Source organism: Centrocercus urophasianus, unplaced genomic scaffold (assembly GCF_019232065.1).
Source record: "Centrocercus urophasianus isolate 14NV4802_14NV808 unplaced genomic scaffold, USGS_Curo_1.0 seq_10, whole genome shotgun sequence".
In the NCBI taxonomy this organism is placed as follows: Eukaryota; Metazoa; Chordata; class Aves; order Galliformes; family Phasianidae; genus Centrocercus; species Centrocercus urophasianus.
This window is the reverse complement of record NW_024884142.1, coordinates 9,267,493-9,284,161: the sequence shown is the minus strand read 5'-3', so window position 1 is coordinate 9,284,161 and position 16,669 is coordinate 9,267,493. Positions and strand designations below refer to the sequence as shown.

At 41.2% G+C, this 16,669-nt stretch overlaps 1 protein-coding gene across 3 annotated transcripts in view; it reads right to left on the bottom strand.

Moving 5' to 3' along the window:
• Positions 1-232: 232 nt before the first annotated feature.
• LOC122162458 overlaps positions 233-16,669 on the bottom strand; it is a 134,152-nt gene continuing 117,715 nt past the window's right edge. For 2 of the 3 annotated variants that reach the window (XM_042822766.1, XM_042822760.1), the window contains 4 exons: positions 16,089-16,190; positions 8,667-8,763; positions 4,554-4,587; positions 233-851 (listed from right to left, as the gene is read on the bottom strand). In XM_042822766.1, the coding sequence (XP_042678700.1) occupies positions 650-851; positions 4,554-4,587; positions 8,667-8,763; positions 16,089-16,190 (435 nt within the window). In that variant the 3' untranslated portion in view covers positions 233-649. The remainder of the gene's footprint in view (positions 852-4,553; positions 4,588-8,666; positions 8,764-16,088; positions 16,191-16,669) is intronic. The other variant, XM_042822773.1, reaches the window with a different exon arrangement.

Genomic DNA, 16,669 nt, shown 5'->3' with positions numbered 1-16,669 from the left:
CCTCCCTTCCTCCCTTCCTTTCTTTTTTTTTCTGGGGGGATGGATGGACAGACAGATGAACTACAACATAATACAGACATTTTAGAAAGAAATGCTGAATATTTTATAAAATAAATGCATTCAGGAAGCAACAGAACAACCGTCCTTCCCAGGACTGAGAAGTCTTTTGTCTCTTCTGCCTTTAGTATAGCACAATATCTTATGTCTCAGGTATCACACATTCCCTATTTGTGAGTCTCAAGCTGGTGAATGTGTGAATACAGCATGTTCTTCTATGTTTGATAGTGGTCTTAATAAGAAAATAAATGAAACCTTCATTCTGCATATTTTACTGCCTGAATATAAGTATTTTATTTTATTTACCCCTGAGATATATTCAGTTTCAGAGAGAGTATTTTTCACTAGAGGTTGAAATAAATAATAAAGAAGAACTAATTATACTTGCTTTGTAGCTGGGACTTCTGTCATGTTCCCTAGATATCAAGAGAGTTTTCTGTTGCATTTCATACTTTCTACAGCCCAGCATCTACTGTGTGCTTGGCCCCACATTTATAGCACTGAGCTTCTTTTTAAGGTAAGGAAACTTTCCTCTACAGAGGTCTCCTTTCTCCCAGCGGCATCCCGGCTGTTGACAATGTTCTTCAAGGAGTTAGGACTCCATACCCACTGCCTTCAGGGTGACAATAAACTTCTCAGAAGAGGACTGGGAGCAGTCGGGTGGGCCCTGGATAGAGAAGTCCCTTCCCTGTAGGCCAGGGTGCACCCGCTGCTCCCAGTCGGCAGACCCCACGTTTTCTGGCAGCATCTTCTCTAAGTAAATCGCCATCAATCTTCTTGTGCTGATTGAAAGGCTAAAAAGCACCAAAAATTAGATGTTCCATTATATTTCTTAAGGGAAGATCATTTGATCTGAAATATTTCCTCATGATTACTTTCTTTCTTTAAGTCATTCTAATTCACGAGTTAACAGTTCATAACTTTAGTTTCTAACCTTGAAGAAAATCTCATTCATAAGCAGCAGTCCTATTAGCCCCACTCCTGTAAACACAAAATGATCAGAAACGAATTGGTGTGACAAGAATAGAAGAACTTGTATGTGCATCAAAAATGCTTAGTCCTGCAGGAACTACTGCTTTCAGTATGCTGAGCTCTCAGTGTTACCTATTTTTCACATGCACCCGGAGAGGCCTTGAGAGGAACCTGAGCCTGGAGGATCAATACACTCTTCAACCCCTTCTGTGCAAAGCCTTTCTCTGCCATGTGCTGTACATCCAGAAATTCTACTTTCAATTCATCTCTCCGCTGTAGCAGCTCCAACACTGTCCCATGCAGAGATGGAAATTCCTGTTGAGGTGTACCACAATGCGCTGGGGATTTACATGTTAGTAAACTGTGCCTCCAAACAACAATTTCAAGACAGGTTTTCTATGTTAGCCAGCATTCTGAAATCATCCTTAGCTCAAGCAAGGGAAAATACTTTTTTATCCAATCTAAAATAAGCAATACAGTTGCAGAGGTTTATAACATAAGGCTGGCAAAAAGGAAAGAAAATTTACTCCAAAATTCGGTCCAAAGGGCCTATGACTCTCTCTTTCCCCTTCTGTTTCACTCCGTACCTCGTTACCAAACAGGCTCTAAACCACATCTAATCCATATGGTCAGCATCTCGGAGCCAGGGTACAATATCCATCCCAAATATGTATTTATGGGAGGGAGCCTGCATCTGAGGAGGAACACTGACTTATAGCCCTGCACTCCTTTTTGGAGGTCTGATTGAAGGTTCATTCAAATTCATTTCCCTTCCTCTATTCAAGAGGGAGTTTCCTTGTCCTTTTGCTGGACTGTTAACTGACCTAACTTCTTCAAATGCAAATGTTCCTTCAATAGGCCAGGTGCAGACATCTCTTAGCCTTACTGAGCTATCAGTAAATCATTAATCCATAGAGAAGTAAAAGACTCCCACTTCACAAGATAAATCTCAGTGTGAAGCTTCTTCTGGCTCCAAATTTCATATTTCAAATAAATGTGGACACTGACAGTCACAGTAAACATTTGGTGTTTTTGGGCTAAAGGCCCCTCCAGGGGTAACAAGGGCCGTGGCACAACTGGTGGACCTCAGCTCCTCCCAGGGGGTTACTGTGAGCTTGTTATGACATGGCCACCAGGAGAGCATGAAGAACAGAAAACATGTCTATTAACAAATGTGAGGGGGGCAAGCATTTGATCACTATCCTGTGTTTGAGACCATCGGCATCCATGGTGGTCACAACAAAGGGACTGAATAGATGCATTCTTTCACCAACTTCTGCCATGTGTTTCTTAATTTCACGTAGCAAAAACAGAACAATTAAGCCACACGAGATTCTAAATCTGTCATAAATCTCACCTCCTCCAAGTCACCCCACAAAAAAACTCCAGAGATGTCCAGATGTGCTGTTAACTTGCCTGCAGCATCTGGGACATCCTGAGAACACAGCTTCTGCATGATGCTGAGGGGATGGTGTGCTGAATATCAAAAAGAAAATTCCGCTCCGTTGTGCCCACAAATTGTTCCTCAGCCTGCACAGATCACACTGTCCCACTCCTGTGATCTGTCATCTGAAACCAGATACTTCACAAAGCGGGGCTGAATGCGGAACTGACGGCACTGATTCACTCTGTTTGGGGCTGCCCCCACGTATAAAAACGTTTTGGTTATTGATCTAAAGATTCATGACTCACAGACTCGATATAGCACTGGGTTTAAAAGACAGCTTTGTTCTTGGAAGTGACACAAAATGTCTCTTTGGGGCAGCAGCCCACCTCTGTGGCACCTGCTCCTTCCAAACAAACTCCATAAAGAGTTGAAGAGCTGCCCAAAAATGAAGTAACTGAGGAAGGGGGCTGTGTAGATCTCATTCCATCCATCCACCCTTTTCTAGCTTGTCAGGCTTGGATGAGGCATTGTCATCCATGCCGCAGTATATCACAGAGGATTACCGTGATGTGTCTTCTCTTTTCATAGTAGATAAATCTGAGATCCCTGGGACTATCTTGGATCATTTGCTATGTAAAGATCTGTTTAACCAAACAGCTTTAGAGCAAAGATGATCTCAAGTCAAAATCTTTACATCTGAAATTGTGACCTTGACCTAAAGAAGCATTTTCTAGAGCCAAAGAAATATCTAGTCCAGACTTCAAGGCTTTCGTAAAATCAATACATGAAAGCTGTAGCAGCTGCAAGTGAATTCTTATGGCACTCAATCATTTACGGACACTACAAGAGAATGCTCTTCTAGTGTACGCAGCACACTTTCCTGGCCTAGGGAAATTCATTTTGGATGTTTCTTTGAATTAACTAGCACCATTTCTGTAATCAAGCACTGTTGAGCCAACAGAAACACAAGGACTTACGGTATTTTAGCACAGAATGCATACAAAACCCAAAGAATTGGCCCAATATCCTACAAAATACCTACAATACATGCTCTCATTCATACAAAAATTAAGTACATAATCGCATGATGAGCAAAGGAATTCATACAACAGTATACAAATTTTAAACATACAACTCTATTTAAATAAACTGCATGCTGTGCTATATTCCAAAAAAAGATAAAGTTACAATAATTGTCACTTTCAGTTTTATAATTTTACAAATAAAAATGTGAGGGTTGCCATTAACTAGCACTGACAATATGCGTACAGTACACACATTTGTCAATTTCATTAACCTTCCAAATTAGGTATTCACAGGAAGCTAATGGCAGCATAACACATCATTACAATATTCAATGCAATTTCACGGATATTATGTATAGGGAGAAATTTTAGGCTCTCTTGTCCTTACAGCTGTTAGAAAATATTATACTTTGCAAATATCCCATTAGGGATCGGCAAATGCTAAATAGCAGAATCTGAATAGCATGAATTATGTCCCCCTCTCCCGCCTCTCCTCGTCAGGAACAGGGTGCCTCTATTTGTGTCATATTTGGCCGTAAGGAATACAAATCATCTGCCTGGACTTTCCATCCTCCTCACCCTTTCTGTTACAGCATCCATAGCTAGAATTAGGATCCATGAGGTTGGGCTTAATTTACCCATTAACTTTTTTTATGACCTTGGGCAAATATATTATTTCTTGCATCTACCACAATTCCCTGCTCCACAGGGCACAGCACAGATAAAATCTATTATGGATCATGAAGGAATGAAATACCCATAGAAGGGTTACTGTCCTCTTCATAACTCACAGAAAAAAGTAGGTTTTATTACATGTGAAGAGGAGGTCTTCCAGCTGGGACTGAGTGGGAAGGCACTGGGCGTGAGAAGAAAAGCTGAATGTGGGCAGGTGTGGGAAGGAGAAGAAAACAACTGATACTTAGAGTTATCTAAAGGAAGATTTATTTGGTGATGTGATGGGGGAAGATACTAAAAGAGAAGAAAATTGAAAGGATCTTAAGTAAAAGGAAGATTCTAGGAAGTGAGAATGTGGGAAAAAGTAATTTTGTGACACACAAAATGAGGGATGGGTCATAGCACTGGATACACATCAGAAAATAATAGTTTCTTACCAGCAGCAGAAGAATACGAGAGGAAAACTTTGTCCTGCAGGATGAGAAGAGAAAGGAATGTCAGTGAATGACAGCAATCAAATTTTTTTTGAGGTACTTCTGAGGGTTTTCTTCTCTAGATCACTTTGAATCCTTCCACAAACTACTTATCTCTGAATCAAGTGAGCAAGGCTGGACCTCATGGCAACTTCTCTGGCATTAGTGGAGAATCATTAATTCCAACGTCACCAAAGAGCTTTGGTCTCTTTTTTAAATTAAGATGACTTTAAAAACAAGTGTCTTTGAAGGGCAGATCCAAAAGTAATGCCTCCTATTTTGTGATGTTGGTCCATGATATCAGAGGTGGATGTTGGAGGGACGGCAGTAGAGGCTGAACCTTCCCACCATTATTCCATTACATGTTGTTGCCGTGTGACAGATGGCAGCAGAGGGGCACTCTGACACAATGGCGTCTGACACGGAAGTGAGTATGTAGCAAAGGTGCGCCACTAAATTCCTCCATGTGGAAAAAGTGGCACCCATTGACATTCACTGATGCTTGCTGAATGTTTATGGAGACCAAAGAGTGGATGTGAGCACAGTGAGGTGGTGGGTGGTGCTTTTCAGCAGTGATGACTGTGGCAGTGGGTCACCTCTGCTGGTAGATTGTTACAAGCACAGCACCTAGGCTCTTGTTCATCACTGGTGAAAATGTATAGCTAATGGTGATGACTGTTGAAAAATAGTGTTTTGTAGCTGGGACTTTCCTCTACCAAAAGTGCCATATCACTCTTAGTATCTATTGTATTTTCCATGGAAATAAATAGGAGGCATTACTTTCAGAGCAACATACATATATTACATTCTCAGTCTTTTTCCTTCTGATCAGCAATAAAATGTTCAAAACATAAAAACCATCAGCAGTCCCATTACAGCAAACTAAACAAACCAACACCCATGTGTGATCTATAAGAGCAACAAATTCCCACACAAAGCATCCCCTAAAGAAATGGTCAAGGTTACCTAAAGCAATTTTAATTGAGCTTTGCCCTTCTGGTTCATGCAGCTTTCCCCACAGCTCCCAAATGGAGCTCAGTGTAGGACCTGTTCACCTTGTCAAAAAGGAATGGAGCTAAATGTCCCTGTAACTTACTGAATAAAAACAATGGGCTTTGTAGGTAGTGACAGGGCAAGCAGTGTTAGCAGCCTCCCTTGCCCATTGTTTCTAACCCAGTTGGCTACTTTGCATCTTACAATATCTGAGGTTCTCTATTCATGGGAAATGCTTTGGATGGTACAGCTTCGCAACAGCCAGCTCGCGTTAATTTGAATCACTTTGGTTTGCTTTTCTCCCTGTTGCTCTCACTGCCAAGGGCTGTCAAAACACATTGTCCTGCTTTCAGAAGAGAGCCACAAACTGTGTCATGGAGAGATACAAAACACAGCTGATAAAACTACACAGCAGAGTTCAGCTGCCCTCCTAGTCTACGAATTCAAACAGCATTTTCCTACAGAAGAGCGTGAAAAAGCAGTTTTTACATTAAGTTAATTTGTCTTTTTTCCCCTCCATACAGAGCACCAGCTTCACTCTGCCACATCATTTCATATGTAGGTGTTTCTTTTAACTCCATTTTCCATTTTGGAGATTTGATGCCATCTAGTAGAAACATGAGCTGTTAGGCATCTTCCTTTCAGGAGAGTGGAGCTCTTCATCCAAACAGTTGGGCTGGTCTAAGAAGTTCACTTTTTGTTGCTCTTTGTCTTTGCTTATTGTCATACCATAAAGATGAAACACAGAACAAATGGGTGATTCTGCATCTCCAACAACAGGCATTAAAAAATGAAGTAATGTTGCAGCCTGTACAAATTTTACTCAGCACAAACTGATAGGAAAAAAAAAAAAAAAAGTCAAACAGAAACATTTTTTCTTATGGTTGCAGATTTACCACAGACAGGAATAAAGTAATCTTTGACACGGGAGAGATGGAATATTTTTAACAAGGTGTTGTGCCAAATTGGCTTGTTATTCTTATCAATAAATTATCCTGGTGTCCTTTAAATTAAAAATTGTGAAAAAAAAAGAAAGAGTTTGAGCTGGACTGAGATGCCAGTAAACGTTATAAACCAGTGGATAGCGGGTGGGTGGTGTGAAAACGTTTCATAACTGCTAACAGCAACCCTGTTGTGAACCAAACAGCTGTGCGCAGAACACAGGTGTGCTCACACAACAAGGGCTATTCATGCCTTCCCACAGGGCGCTGGCCAGGTTTGCAGAGCCACAGCTGACCACATAAAGCATCAGAGATGGAAAAGGCTGAGAGTGAAATGTCCACTAAAAGTGTAAACACCGGATGCCACACAGGCACACGTGCACACTCACAAACACGCGTACGTGTTTAGCACGTCCTACTTGCTACTGAAATAAAGCAGAGATGTAATGACTCAGGATTTTGATATGTTGTTTGCATGGGAAAAATAGGTAAGGAAGTATTGGGATGCAGCACAAAACAATATATTTCTCTATTTTAATTGACTTTGTCATTCCAGCAGATCGTTCACATGGTGTATCTGAGACTTTTGTAATTAAAGACATTTAGAAGAGCTTTGTAATATAGCTGACAGAAAGATTACAGATTCGCTTCTCATGTGCATAACCTCCAAGATAAAAGATAAATTTCAGGAAAGTAATCTATTCTGATTAAAAATTAAAATCATTCACATTTCATATGTTCTGCATAAAGTGTTTCTGCAGCATTTCTTCCACAAATATCAGAGCAGTAAAAGGAAGGAGGGTTGGTTTTGTTTCCTTTTTGTTTTTAAGCAGTTTTCTTATGCAATGGTTAAAAAAGAAAAAAAGACTGGAAAAAAATATGGAGAAGAAGGGGTAATTAGAAACCCTTGACTTCTAATTTTAGCTATAGAAATCCTGCTTTGGGCATTTAAACTGAACACACAAGCAAACATTACAATTCACTTGCAAAAAGTAGAATTCCTTTGTGGAAAAGCACAGGACTACCTGCCCAACTAGAGCTCCTCTATCAATTATATCTATTATAAAGAAGCAATTATTTGTTAAAAACATAGTCTCCATATCCAACATTTCAATCCAGATGGTACACATCAGGAAGGAATGTTAAAATGCCTTCCAATTGTAGATATATAAAAGTCATATCCTATTAAAAAAACAAGGCAATGGAAGTAAAACATAGCATAATCAGGATGCTGACTGATATCTCTGCATTTAAAACTCTCCCCAGCTGGCCCGAGGGGAGATGTCACACAACACAAGCTGAGACACAGCAAAGCACTGCCCACCAGTGCTGGGACTCCTGGATTCACTTCTGCTTTCCAACCAGCACACAGACTAACAATGCTGCGCAGGGTTTCTGTGCCGGTGACATTATGCACCTGGAAACTCCTCCCATTCTCTGAGTACCCTTCTGCTCAAACAAGGTTAGGAATCCTCGCTCCTCTCTCTTTCAAAGGCATTTAAACATTGAATCACAAGTCTTGCTCCCAGCAGACAAAGTGCCTCAGCAGAACAGTCAGAAATGCACAACAGCAGTGATAAAGTCACATTCAAGAAGCTGTTGCAGATGTGCAATTTTGGCCGCCACTGGCGGTGACCTAGATGTATATCTGGCCAACGCTTGGAACGCGGCTGTTCTGCTCATAGCAACAGTAGCTAGTGGTCAGCTTCCCCGAACCACGCTTCAGAAAGCAGTATGCACAGCCTCACTGTTTACAGGTTATGACCACTATCTAGGGTAAACTGAACATCCTCTCTCACCAACTACAAAGCTCTAAAGAAACGCTTTTATCACTGTTATCGTTGCTTTCTTCTAAGATGGTCCCAGCTGTCACAGGAAAAATAGGTCCCAAGATCAACCAAGATCAAAAATTTGCATGTGTATGTTTTTTTTTATTTTTTTTTTTTTATGCCACTTGACAGTCTGATAAAATCCAGTGTTTATCACCATGAAAACACTTGCAACTGAAAAGTGGCCTGACAAGACCCTCAGGTCTTCATACATCCACTGAGCACAGGCAGCTGTACTCCAGCAGGACATGTGTTTCTCATGAGCCCTAATTGTGTCTACAGCCCTCACTGTCTCAAAGGGATGGAACACTTGCCTTGCAAGGACAGGCTTAGAGTGCTGTGGTTGTTCATCATGGGGAAGAGAAGGCTCCAGGGGGACCTCAGAGTGGTCTTCCAGTATCTAAAGGGGAGCTGTAAGAGAGAAGGGACAGATTCTTTAACAGGGCCTGTTGTAATAGGGCAAGGGGAAATGGCTTCAAACTAAAAGAGGAGAGATTTTGACTATAAGGAGAAGGTTTTTTAAAATAAGAGTAGAGAAGCGATGAAACTGATGAAACTGGTGGATGCCCCATCCTTGGAAACATTTGAGATCAGGCTGAACAGGGCTCTGAGCACCCTGATTTAGCTGTAGGTGTCCCTGTTCATTGCAGGGGAGTTGGACTATATAGCCTTTAAAGATCTCTTTCAACTAAAATGATTCTATGATCTCAGGAAACCAGAGCATAACTCAGATTCTGCCTCTATACATTCCATGCCCTTTCTGCCAAACCAGTGAGAAGTGCCTGGCTGAGGTCCTCGGTTTATAACCTATAATCCAAGAAATAACGATCGTATTCAACCAAAGGAGTTAGTTCAGCTTCCTCTCAGTAGTGCTCCTACAAGAGTCTACTGGTATTGCAGGTATTAATTAGTCACAGTTTTTTGTCTATAAAATGTGCTGCAGTAATTTAAGCAGCACTGAGGCAAAAATAGTGTTAAGATTGGCTAGCAACTTATAATTATGAACATTTTCTCCGTCACAGCTTACTTAGAAGTGATTTACACTTGCCTCAAAATGTTGAGCAAACCTGAAGCAAATGCTCACAAAATTCTCAAGTTCCTTTTTGAGATTTCCTTGCAACTGAGAAATCCTGCTTCTTTCCAAAAGCATAGAATTTGATATCTTCCAACAGAATAACATCTAGCTGCCTCGCAGCAAACCTTTAAGATGCTGTCTGGGTAATCAGAGTCAGCAAGGGAATTATGGGGCCATTGGACCTGTAATCTTTCAATGAGTACTGGCACCAAAGCTTTTGGCTTACGTGTGATATAAAATGTATCAACTCCAGCCTTGAGAAAGTTCTATAAAAATTAGAACAGCTGAGGATCTGGCTCATTTACACAATTGCGGTGGGTTTATACTAGCTACGTTTATGCAAAAGTCTGACTGGTTTCAGCACAAGCAGATCTAACACCTTTAAAGAGAAACTTTAACATTGGCATTCATATCTTAAACCTTCCAATCAGCCTTACAGAAACCCTATTTTCGTGCTTTTTCATGTGGAAATGAATTACTTGCTGTTCTTTTGTGTGATAATTTTGCTAAGCAACAATTATTACTTTGTGTCTTCAGCTGTGGAAAGGACAGAGTTGTTACTTCAGTTCATTCCCATTTCTTTCTCTCTCTGGATTTATAAATTTCTTTTTTTTTTTTCTTTATAAGCAATGTAAAGCATATATTGCTATAGAAATTCTATTTCTAATCTCACGCACAGACAAAATTTTGCACTAACACTTTATTTCAAGAATTGTTGATCCATTTTTCAAATGCAAATTCAAATTCTGCCCTTCCATCTTTGGTCATAAGATCCTTTTGTTCCAGAACTCTGGTTTTAAAAAGTCTTGAGAGAAAGTCTCAAGATAAATTAAATCACGGGTTATTATAAATGATATAAAGTTTTCTTTATAACAATAGATCAGTACACCTGAAAGTCACATATTACAATGGCGTAGAACACACATAGGAAGTGCCACTGCAAAAATTCAAAGCCTGGTGAAGATTTCCACGTACAAATGATGCTAACAACTTCTCAGAAGCAGATTACCTTCCAATGAGAAAATGTGAAGAAATAGCACCAACTGCAGCAAACAAAAACCCCAACAGTTATTTAAAGAAAATTGCACACGGCAATGCTGCCAAGATGCCACAGTGTCTCCGTCACAGTCAGAGGTGAATGGCTTCTGCAGGCTTGAATTCTTTTCCCACTGCCCACATGTTCAATTTTACCCAACTGCAAGCCCTATTTGTCCCTTATTTACCTTCTAAAGCAAAGCCCACATTGGTGGGAATGAACACCGAGGTGACACTTAGAAAAAGCAACATCATTTGAACAGCTGTAGACAGTCTGTTATTTATCAGAAATTTTAACAAAGGCCAAAGAAAAAAGCAGCAGTTGAGTATAGAGCGAGTCCTGCCCTAGCACAGCTGTTACACAAGATGGGAAAATTTCAAAACGAAAAAGTAAACACCACTCTATATTCTAGAGAAGAAGGAAAGAGATTTTTCTTCCCAATCCCTGGAAATGGCAAACTTAACACTAATGAAATGCAAACACCCTCCCCTAAATCCTTGAAAATAAAAAAAGGATGCGGTTGTGATTCTTGTGGCATTACTTTACCCACACTACCCACAGATGGAGAAGCTCTGGGTGCTGGAGCAGCCCCCCACTGTCAGGAGCCAGTGTTCCTGTGAGATCACTATGAGGAATTCACAGCTGTTCCCCTACTGCATCCAGGTACAAACCAACAGCAGCCCTAGCATGGACCAGTCTGGCTCAGCCTCCCTGTCATTTAGAAGCACACATCCCTCTGTAGCACTCCCATACTACTCAGGATGGCAAATGCACTGAAGGAAAATAACCCCAAACCTCTGACAGAATCCAAGAGGTACTTTTTAAGTAAGCTTCCCTGCCATGGCAAAATGCAAGCAGAGAGCAGCTTTGCACCAAGAAGCATGTGAACCCTCAGTACTGGGCCTAGGCACACAGAAGGATTTACAAGCCCTCTGTGAAGCAGCGTGGGCCTCAAAACAACAACCCAGCGCTGCAGAGGTGAGGGGCGTCTCACTGCTTGCCCACCAGGATACAGGCCCTTAAGGGGAACGTGGGATTTGTACTGGGGGTGAGCAGTCTGTGGAGCAGGGCAGGCCAAAGCAGCAACCACTGGTCCATACACCAGGTGGCACAGGCAAACTGGACATTGCACAGTAACTGAGGAGCTAGTTAAGAGGAGATAATTAACAAGAGGGAGGGGACTGATTGCTTCATATAATGCTGCATTCTGTGTAAAGTAGTTTTCTTACTACTGTTATTTCTGGGACAAAAACAAGACATAGAGATCATATAATTGCTCAGGTTGGAAAAGGTCTTAGAGATCATCAAGTCCAACCACAACCTAACCATACTACTCTAACAACCCACTGCTAAATCATGTCCCTAAGCACCACGTCCAAACAGTTTTTAAACACATCCAGGGATGGTGACTCAACAAGCATTTATGAGCAGCGTTTCATTGATGCATGTGCCACACAACACAGAGCAGAAACCAGATGCTGGGCAATACAGGCCATGGACAATTTCTGTACATCAGTCACATCCTTTGAGATTTTTTTCTTACAGAGAAAAAGAAGAAGGCAGAGCACAGAAACAACCATAACTTGGGGAAGATCTCCTTGAGAGCAGCCCTGAGGAGAAGGACTTGGGGGTCCTGGTGGACAAGAAGCTGGACATGAGCCAGCAGTGTGTGCTTGCAGCCCAGAAGGCCAACTGTGTTCTGGGCTGCATTAAAGGGGTGGCCAGCAGGGAGAGGGAAGTGATTGTACGCCTCTACTCGGCTCTTGTGAGGCCCCATCTGCAGTACTGCGTCCGGCCTGGGGCCCCCAGTACAGGAAGGATGTGGAGCTCTTGGAGCAGGTCCAGAGGAGGGCCACTAAGATGATCAGAGGGCTGGAGCACCTCTCCTATGAGGAAAGGTTGAGGGAACTGGGATTGTTTAGTTTGGAGAAGAGAAGGCTCCTCATGCTGGCCTTCCAGTACTTGAAGGGAGCATATAAACAGGAAGAGGAATGATAGTTTACAAGAGTGGATAGTGACAGGACAAGAGGGAATGGTTTTAAGCTAAGACAGGGGAGGTTCAGGTTAGATATTAGGAGGTGGTGACGCACTGGAGTAGATTGCCCAAGGAGGTTGTGGATGCCCCATCCCCGGAGGCATTCAAGGCCAGGCTGGATGTGGCTCTGGGCAGCCTGGTCTGCTGGTTGGTGACCCTGCACATAGCAGGGGGGTTGAAAATGGATGATCACTGTGGTCCTTTTCAACCCAGGCCATTCTATGAGTCTATAATTCTATGATAGCCTACCAGTCAGAGGATATCTAGGACACACTGGGTCTTGGATCCCAATTTTCTACCTCCCATTTGAATTCCCAAGTCACCGATTCAGGGGTATTCTGGGCTAAGCTTCATACATCTCCCTTCTTGGAATGGCTTCATTTTGTGTAAACAATCAGATATTAATTGGAGAGGGAATCTCACTCATAATCTTCTAGCTCCCGTAAAAGTATAAAGTCAGTCTTTTTCTCCATGATTTAAAATATATTCATTTTTATGAACAAGAACAGCTTCTATGTGGAGAAGAGAAAGGCCCATGAGATTGAAGGGTCTCTTCAGTGAACTACCTTTCTCACCCATCCCACAGGGATGCTGATGAAGCTGAGTACACTCCAGGATAGGAGGAGCACCTTAACCAGAAACTCAGTGTTGTTACAGTCAATGCATCCCACGGAAAACTCTGGCTTACAACAAACTGACATTTGCCAATGAAAAACTGTTTAGTTAGATTCTTTTTCTGACCATCATTCCTCTTGACTCTGTTGTACAGCTATTTCTCCCTGTTATTTAGCAAGCACCAATCTGGTGGAGTGCACTGAATGCTCTATGCCTTATATCATACCCCAAAGGTCCAAAGTAATACACCAAAGAAATAACACTCTAGCTGTGTTTCTGAGTTTCAGCTTAGTTATAACACCATGGGCAATAAGAAAACTCAAGGTTCCAGTTACTAATAGAAATTTTATTATCCTCTGAAAGAGGAATTTTTAATCATTCACTTGTAATATTTTCCTTTTTAAAACAAATATTCACGTTTCTAGGAATTGCTAACTACTGTGCTTATGAAATGGAGCCCATTTGTGCTGTGTCTAGGGACGGGTATGAAAACATGATGCACAAACCAGGAAAAAATATTGGCTGGGAAGCCTGTGTTCCTAAAGACAACCAAGGATAACATTTAACCAGAAACTGGTTTTGACATTCAGCTGTCAGTAGCTCCCTTAAGCACTGGAGCCTCTCAGTCTGCAAATAAAATCCTGATTCATAAAAATGCATCCACTGAAGTGGTATATGAATCCACCAAGTATTTTCAGAAAATTTAATGAGAAAATGACCTTTCAAAAACTGATTTCCAAAACTCCAAAGCCTGATTTTATACATGCAAACTGATATACACACATGTATATATCTAATGCATGATTTTATAGGTTTCATTTCAATTTCAGTATAAAATCTACTTCTTATTAGGAGAGAAGGATTAGCATCTATACGGTAGCCAGGTGGTTACAGAACTCGCCTTATGAAACACGATAGGTTAAATCCCATTTATCCTAATTGCATCCACAGCACTTGCACATACAACCTCACATGCATTTCAGCTTTGACACTGAACGCACATTAGTTTCAAAGTTAACTTAGGACATCCATGTCTTCATCCAGAAAAAGCTAAGGCATTTTTGTTCAATTTTCTTTTGTCCATCAGCTGCTCACTGGAGGCTCAGCATGTATTTTTCTGTTCACAAATTATGTCAATTGAAACATACAAGCTTCAGAATAAAAGAGATGAAAATAAAGATGGCAAAACTAACATCCCGACCTTGAATTTAAGACATGAGTGAAACTTGATATATTCTTGACTCTGAACAAATTTCAGCGAACAGAAAACATTGTTTGTTTATCTGCTAAAATAACTTCTGGTTTTCTTTTCAAAGGATTCTTCCATCACCGTAGGTCACTCTGCCATACATGCAGCACTCTGTATGCTTTTATAGCAAAAAAACAAAGCTATGTAGATCTACATCTTCATACAAAATACTGGCTCCAGGATCCATTACTACTATTATTTTGTATGATTCAAACTAGAAGACAGGAAAAAAATGGTATCTCCTTTCTGAAATCTAAAGTCTAAATTCTGGCTGAGGTATAACCAGGTGATAAACTGAAAAGGCAAGAAAAAATGCAAGCTTACAGCAACACCTTTATAAGTCAGACAGTTAGGGGGAAAAAAAGGGCATTGTCACACTTACTTGAGATCAGTAAATAATAGAGGGCATAGAGCTTCTGAACCAAATCCTATCTAGGTAAGTCAGTGCAAAGATTCTTAATGACTAGAGTGGCTTTCTGGATGAGAACTAGTATTTTCATCTAATTTAAGCTGAGATCACAAACCATTTTAGTTCACATGTAAATTCTGTTAAAAACAGTGAACGTTGCATTTTGCAAATCCCCAGTGGACATCTTTGAATAGGTTACACTACACAGAAGGTGAGTTTCAGGAAGATATCTGAATGGACAGCAGTAACTTTTCCTTGCAGAGTACTTCATTCATGTGAAATCCCTGAGCTGCTGAAGCCTGGCACTGCCCAGGAGCCCTGGCCCTGTACCATCTCTCTGCCTGTCAGAAACAGGACATCAAGCTGGAGAGAGCTTTGGCTAAAATGGCCTTTTTACTGCTTTGTACCTTTGCAAAATTTCCTCCCTCACCTCTACTCCTCTATGCTCCCATGAAGTGACCACGCTCCCAGTTCCATAGATTTTCTTACCAATTTTTTTCATCTTAAATCCCTGTGAAATTATAATCAGGCTCCCAATACCAGCCATATCTGACTACATCAAGTGAGTACCTTAGACATTTCTTTTCTTAACCTGGTAGTGCAGTGCTCCGCATGCCTACTATTTTTCTAGAGCATCTTTCAGAAGCATTAGCAGAAGGTTACACAGTCCTCCTCGATTATCCCAGACCTTAAATTTGTTATGCCCCTATCATGCACAGATATTAGTGTCAACTGCAGGTTTGTAATTGCTCTCAGTGGGAGAAGTTTCAAGCCCTTTATTTCTTCCTTACAGGGATATTGGGCCCGATCCAATTCAGGCCAAGCCCATACTGTTCTGTTCTCTAAAAACCCACATCCCTATTTTTATATTAATTCTAGCTATAAAATAACCATCTTTCTCTCTGGCCTTTGACCATATAGATAACCCTCCTATTTTCCAGCAAATAAATATGTAGCAGAACACAATATTAATTAAAAGGCAGCAAACATTTGATGTAAGTATCAAATAAAAATAGGATGGCGTCAGTGAAGAAATAAATCCTGAATATGGTTCACCATATAGATAGCAGGCAAAATCAGAATGTATCTGTGAGCCATTACCAACAACACACACGCTCCCTCCTCTGATGCAGATGCCATCATCCAGCTGTGTCACTGTCTGAATGCAGAGGTCGGATACTTGCCCAGCATGAGCAGCTTCACTTACCCTCACATCCCCATTAGGTCCTGCCAACTGCTCAGAAGGTGAAGAGCCCGGGGAGCTTTGCTGTGGGCGCCCTGGACTTGGTGGTGTAACGAATAATACAAAATACTCACCTCTACACACACATATACAGCTCCTGTAGTTGTACTCCAGCAAGTTTGCATCTGGGTGTTTTCATAAAGAAAGATGCATTTGTCTTCCCCATCTGCGGTTCTCTGCGAAAACAAAATTCAATGTTTATTTTTTCCAAGCCACCTAAGCAATAGGTGAGGTTTTGTGGGAGAAAGCCAAAATAAATCATAATGGCTGTGGAGGGGGGCAGAAATCATGGATCTGCTGCCACTTTTGTTCAGGCTTGATGGAGCTTCCAGAAATCTGAACTTTAACAGTAGCTCAGAAGTGCAAATAGTCACCAAGTAAGCTTGGTTTTCACACGTTGCGAGTCTACAAAAGCTACCTCTCCAAAAAGATGCCTTCATTACTCAAATCTTGCCACTAGGAATCCCACATGATAATTGCTTCTGAAGAGGAAAATCAGCAGAGTTCTTCACTGAACAGAAAGATGCACTACTAAGGTTTAGGATGTGATTATCATGGAAAAGATGGTTGATTTAGAATTAACCTGTGACAAGTGACTAGTACTTGATTTTCTTCATAATCTGCACTGCAAAGTCTACCACTCTTTCCAGTCCCT